The 6,000-nt window shown below is 45.6% G+C and overlaps 1 protein-coding gene across 1 annotated transcript in view; it reads left to right on the top strand.

Moving 5' to 3' along the window:
* The first annotated feature begins 5,798 nt into the window (after window positions 1–5,798).
* Cacnb4 (calcium voltage-gated channel auxiliary subunit beta 4) overlaps window positions 5,799–6,000 on the top strand; it is a 244,806-nt gene continuing 244,604 nt past the window's right edge. The window contains exon 1 of the mRNA XM_034494568.2: window positions 5,799–5,956. Within this exon, the coding sequence (XP_034350459.2) occupies window positions 5,897–5,956 (60 nt within the window). The 5' untranslated portion in view covers window positions 5,799–5,896. The remainder of the gene's footprint in view (window positions 5,957–6,000) is intronic.

The raw sequence follows: 6,000 nt of genomic DNA, 5'->3' as shown, positions 1-6,000 counted from the left end.
AAGACCTATACAAGTGCAGGCTTATCAAAGACCCAGCCCAGAGTCGGGAAATAGACATGAAATCCCACCCCTAGCTGAGGGGTTGTTGATGATTGACACGGGTTGGGGGAGAGAGCTAGTTTCCTTTAAGGGTGTTACTCTTAGTAGGTCAATCAGTTTCAAGCCCCGCACGTAAGAGCACAAATTGGACTCTTAGGGTTTAAAAAGAAAAAGAAAGATGAAAAGTCAGTTGAATCAGGGAAGGGAAGCAGTCAATCTGGAAGGAGCCAAGGAGGGCTGAACATGATCAAAACGCATTGTGTGGAATTCTCGAAGAATTGATAAAATACTTCAAAGATATTAATTGAATTTTAAACAGAACCCAAATTCCATCACTGAGCAGAAGGTTTTAATTTAAATTTAGCCCCCAAATCTGTTTTTTGTTTGTTTGTTTTTAACGTTTTGGGCCAGATATGCTGTAAACTGGTGTGTCTAACAATCTCGTCAAGCCTAGGGCAGGTGTATTTTGTGCTAGATGTGTTTTGTCTTCTGTTTGCTCCTAGCTCTGTAATAGGTTTTGAGTTATTTTTTAAGATAAAATTTTAAGAAAAATTTAAAAATGCCAGCTTAACTGTTGTAGAATTCACATACGTGGCAACTTAGCTGCTTAAAGAATTCAATTCAGGAATTTTTTTGTTTTGTTCAAGATAAAGCCTATGTTACCCAGGCTGCTCTCAAATGCATAAGCTCAAGTAATCGTCTTGCTTTCACTTCCTGTGTATGCCACGGTGCCCAGGTAATTCGATGGCTTTCAGTATATGTATATGTGTGAGGTAATAACTACATTCATCTTTATCATATTCAGTTCAAACAAGAAAACAAAGCTCTTGGACACCAGGCTTAGTGAATAAAACAGTTCCCGGACAAGCATGAGAACCAGAAGTCATATCCCTAGCACTCATACCTGAGCAGAGCTCAGGAGGCAGACACAGGATGTCTGGGCCAAGCTTTCTAGCTGACTAGCTGACTCGGTGATCTTTAGGTGCAGCAAGAGACCGTTTCAGTAGATAAGGTGAAGAGCATCTGAGGGAGACACCCAAGGCAGGCTTCCACGTGCACTTGCCCACACAGGAGGCTGTGCACATACATGTAATATACCACACACACACACACACACACACACACACACACACACACACATACACACACACACTATACATGCACAAACAACAAAAAAGGCACGTTATAACCTTGTAGCTATTATTTCTTGAGCCCTTCCCATCCTAAGCAATCTCTAGTCTATTCCCTGTGTCTAGAGATTTGCTTATTCTGGACATCTCAGAGAAAAGGAGTCATACTAATCCATGACTTTCTTAGGAATATTTTTTTTTCACTCAGCATAATATTTTTTTAAGGGATTTAATATTTTATATGTGCAGGTGTTCTGTCAGCATGTATGTCTGTTCACTGTGCGTGCAGTATGGTTGAGGCTAGAAGAGGACATTGGATCTCCTGGGACTAGAGTTACAGGTGGGGTTATTAGCCACAGTGTATTAGCTGGGAACTGAACTTAAGTCCTCTGTAAGAACAGCAAGTTCCCCTAACCACTGAGCCATCTCTCCAGCGCCTCACCTAATATAATGGTAGGTATTCTAGTCGGTGGAAGGTAGCAGCTGTCTCACATTGTCTTGTGCGATCATTACAGAATATATGAGACTAGATAACATACAATGGGCAATAATTAATTTTTGCATAGTTCTAGAGATAGAATGTCAAAGGTCAACATGTCACCACCTAGTGAAAGCCTTCTGTGTCATCACATAGCTGAAGGCAGAGGGGCCAGGATGCAGCAAATGAGAGCAAAAGTAAATTTTTATTTTTTTTTTTAATCCTTTTTTTTTTTTTTTTTTTTTTTTTTTTTTTTACAGTCTAGTCTTTATCCCCCTCCTGGTCCATCCTCTGACTGTTCCTCATCCCATACTTCCTCCCCCCTTAACCCCCATCCCCATCTCCAAGAGGATGTTCCCACTCCCCACTCCACCAGACCTCCCCACTCCCTGGGGCCCTAAGTCTCTAGAAGGTTAGGGGCATCTTCTCTGACTGAGTTCAGACCTGGAAGTCCTCTGCTGTATATGTGTTGGGGGTCTCATAACAGCTGGTGTATGCTGCCTGGTTGGTGGCTTGGTGTCTGAGCTATCTCAGGGGTCCAGGTTAATTGAGACTGCTGGTCTTCCCATGGGGTTGCTCTCCTCCTCAGCTTCTACCAGCCTTTTCCTGATTCAACCACAGGGGTCATCAGCATCTGTTCATTGATTGGGTGTACATATCTACATCTGACTCTTTCAGCTGCTTGTTGGACCTTTCCGAGGGCAGTCATGCTAGGCTCCTATTTGTAAGCACACCACAGCCTCAGTAATAGTGTCAGGCCTTGGGGCCTCCCCTTGAGCTGGCTCCCAATTTGGGCCTGTCATTAGACCTCCTTTCCCTCAGGCTCTTCTCCATTTTTGTTCCTGCAGTTCTTTCAGACAAAAACTAGTAGAGAATCATGGTGGCACCCATGGGTGCTAGAGTCTGTAAAGAAAGTAGAAAGACAGGGCATCAAGTGGAGGGATAGGGTTGCCATCCTACAGTAAAAGTAACTGTTTATAATGGCACCAATTCCACTCTAAGAGTGCAGCCCTTGTGGCAAAAATTTTGCCTGCATCTCTGTGTCAGAGTGTTTGATCCCCAAGTGTTGGAGTAGCAACAGTTGAGCTGTCATGTGGATGCTGGGAATTAAACCAGGGTTCTCTGGAAGAGCAGCCAGTGCTCTTAACCACGGAACCATCTTTAATTTTGATGAAGTCCAATGTGTTTGTTTTTCTTTTGTCATGTACTTTGATGTGGTGTTTAAGAATCCATTCCCAAATCCAAGATCATGAAGACTTAGTGTTCTGTTTTAATGATTTTACGTTTTTAGCTTTTTCATTTAGGTTTCTTATCCATCTTGGTTTTTTTTTTTTTTTTTTTTTTTTTTTTTTTCCATATTGTGAGAGATAAGAATCCAACTTCATTCTTCCCTGGTGCTAGGAAACAATAATAAAATACAGCATTTAGAGGCTTGCTTACATTCTCAGAGGGTTAACCATGACCAGCATGGTGAGGATCATGGTGGCTCGCATAGGTACAGTAGCCAAGAACTCACATCTGATCCAAAAAAAGTTGCAGACAGAAAGAGAACAAGAGTTGACCTTTCATGGGCTTCTGAAATTTCAAAGCCCACCCTCAGTGACACTCCTCCTCCAACAAAACCACACCTCCAAATCCTTTCCAAGGGGTTCCACTAAGTAGGAACCAAATTTCAAATATATGAGCCTATGGGGGCCAGTCTCATCTAAACCGCCACAGTGCCATCCTTTTAGAAGAGGATAGCTTGCCTCTCTATGAGCCCAAAACAAGTTCCATCAGGACTCCTGCACTCTCAGTGAGGCTGTGAGCAACATAAAGTCTCTGTCACATGAACGGAGCTGTGAGAAGGCAGCCTGTTCTACCCTCCCGTGCTCACCAGAAGTTAATTTCAGCAACAGATAGCTGGAGAGGAATAGCAGTATCTTTCCTAGGAAAGTACCCCTCCCCAAACTAGGAGCTTAAGAGCAGTGGGAGTCTTGTGTTTCTGACTTTACCCGTGTGAGGTGGAGTTTCCCTCTCTGATCAGGAAGGGAGGAGGAGCTTGGCTGGAATGCCACAGACTCACACTTTTCTTTCTGGAGTCCTGTAGATGTTCTCAGACATATTTGCCTCACGGTGTGCCTGTTAGGCCCATCGCTAGAGGTGTATTCACAACTTTTAGTGCTCTTGTTGAAAGGCAGATGCAGTTCATGCTGTCTTCCTAGTGTGGAGTCTGTTTTGATTATTCACTCAGTGAAACTGGGCAGTGAGAAGCCAGAGCCTACACAACCATTTAGTCTGTGTGTACTGAGGAAATGTCAACTAAGACACTTCATCAAACAAAGTTCCAAACCAGACCAGACCAGAATGCGATGACAGCAACTAATGGGGGTGCTGGTGGTGAGGGGTGTCTACATTAGTAGATGGAGCCTTACCCATAAACTTCATAGGGGCTTCTACCACACATAAACCACACAGACACCGAGCTAATTTGGAAATTGGATTTTCACAAAAGCAAGATTTAATATACTAAGACAGCCTGTGCCAAATATCTAGAGAATAAATGCTCCAGTTTTTCAGGTGCAGGACAATCCAGGACCACAAGGGTCAGGGAGGATCTCTGCGGAGGAAGAGGGAGCTGAGCAGGATAGCAGAATGCTGGGTGGTGTCTAGATGGTGTGGAGGGCAGATGCCAAGGACGTCCTCAGCAGCTATGATGTTGAGCAGAGTGCAGGGCAGGGAAGAGCAATAAATGGACCTGCCTGCTCTCTGGGTTTGCAAAGAGAAATCAATTTGGAAGGAGGAGCTTTGGAGTGTGGGTATGTCCAAAGCAAGCAAGAAGCCTAGTTTTCGGATCACAGAATTTGGGCTTTACCTAAGAAAACAGTAAGTTGAGGAAAGTGGTTTTAGAAAAGTGGCTTTGCCTGTGTAGATGGTCTGTGCTTGTGGTGTGTGTGTGTGTGTGTGTGTGTGTGTGTGTGTGCGCGCGCGCGCGTGCTGGAGGGAGCTTGGAGGCAAGACTAGTTTTAGGACTCAAGGTTTAGATGAAGCAAAGGGGGGGGTCTGTAAAAAAAGTGTAAAGAATGGGAAAAATAAAAATAATAAAAATAATAATAATAATAATAATAAAATAAAAAAATAAAGGTGGCAATTATTTTCATAAGTTAAAATACTAGACTACAGGTGAGGGGGCCGATTTAATGATTTTATGAATATTTTAATTATGAATCTCTGCCGCTGTAACTATAGTTAGAATTTATTTATTTATTTATTTTGAATTCACATATTTCCCCCCTCTTTTTATTACTTCAAATTTCTTCCTTCTAGGATTTCCCCTTGCTTTGAACTTGATCTCAAACACAGCATGTGTTTACAGCCAGAAAGCTAGGTAGTGTATGGCTTCAGGATGAGTCTCTTCTCCTGGAAACTGCTATAGAAATGGGAGGCACGGGGAAACTCCTGCTTTTTTAGCAGGTTTGATGTGACCTTCAAAACTCCTTAGGACGAGTTAGTCTCTGGTGGAGCTGCATCTCCAGTCAGTCTGGCTGGCTCTCCCAGCCCGCCTAGGTGTGTGTAACTTGCATCTCTGAGAGTAGAGTTGCCCAAACAATAACAACAACCAAAAACCAAACACTAATAAAAAGCAAACACACACACACACACACACACACACACACACACACACACACACACACACCCCAACTCTGTCCTTACCACTGTAGGATGATGAAGAAAGTCGAAGAAGGAGGAGTCAATCCAATCCTTTTCAAATTCAAGTGCTGGGACACACACACACACACACACACACACACACACACACACACACACACACGTTCCGCTCTGCCCACTCCCTGCAACACAGCACCAGCTTCCCTCCCCAAGTCCTGATTCATGAACCGTGCCACCTTTGTCTCATTTTAAACTGTGCAGACTATTTTAATCCTCCCACCCCCATCTCAGATTTTCCCCTCCCTCCATCCTCTGGAAAGCTGTGCTGTAGAGCGCTCGCGGGGTGGGAGAGCATTTCTCCCCGAGGCGCCGGGAGGCGAGAACCGAGAAGCCCCCTCGCCTGGACCTCGCTGAGGGCGCGGGGGGGGAGGGAAGCGCTTCGGCCCCTTTAAGGTGCGGCGCTCCGCGAAGTGCGGGCAGGCGGCCCGCGAGCCGGCGCGGGGCCAGGAGCCGGGTAGGGAAGTCCTGCCTCCCCCTCCGCCCGCACCGGCCCGCGCCCTCCGCCCACCGCGCCGCGAGGGCCATGCGGCGCCTCTGAACCATGTCGTCCTCCTACGCCAAGAACGGGGCGGCGGACGGGCCGCACTCCCCCAGCTCGCAGGTACCGCCCCCTCCTCCACCCGCGCCGCCCCGCGCCCCGCCTTG

This window comes from Arvicanthis niloticus, chromosome 2 (genome assembly GCF_011762505.2).
Source record: "Arvicanthis niloticus isolate mArvNil1 chromosome 2, mArvNil1.pat.X, whole genome shotgun sequence".
Lineage (NCBI taxonomy): Eukaryota > Metazoa > Chordata > Mammalia > Rodentia > Muridae > Arvicanthis > Arvicanthis niloticus.
The sequence above is the reverse complement of the archived record's forward strand: the minus strand, read 5'-3'. Positions and strand labels throughout refer to the sequence as shown.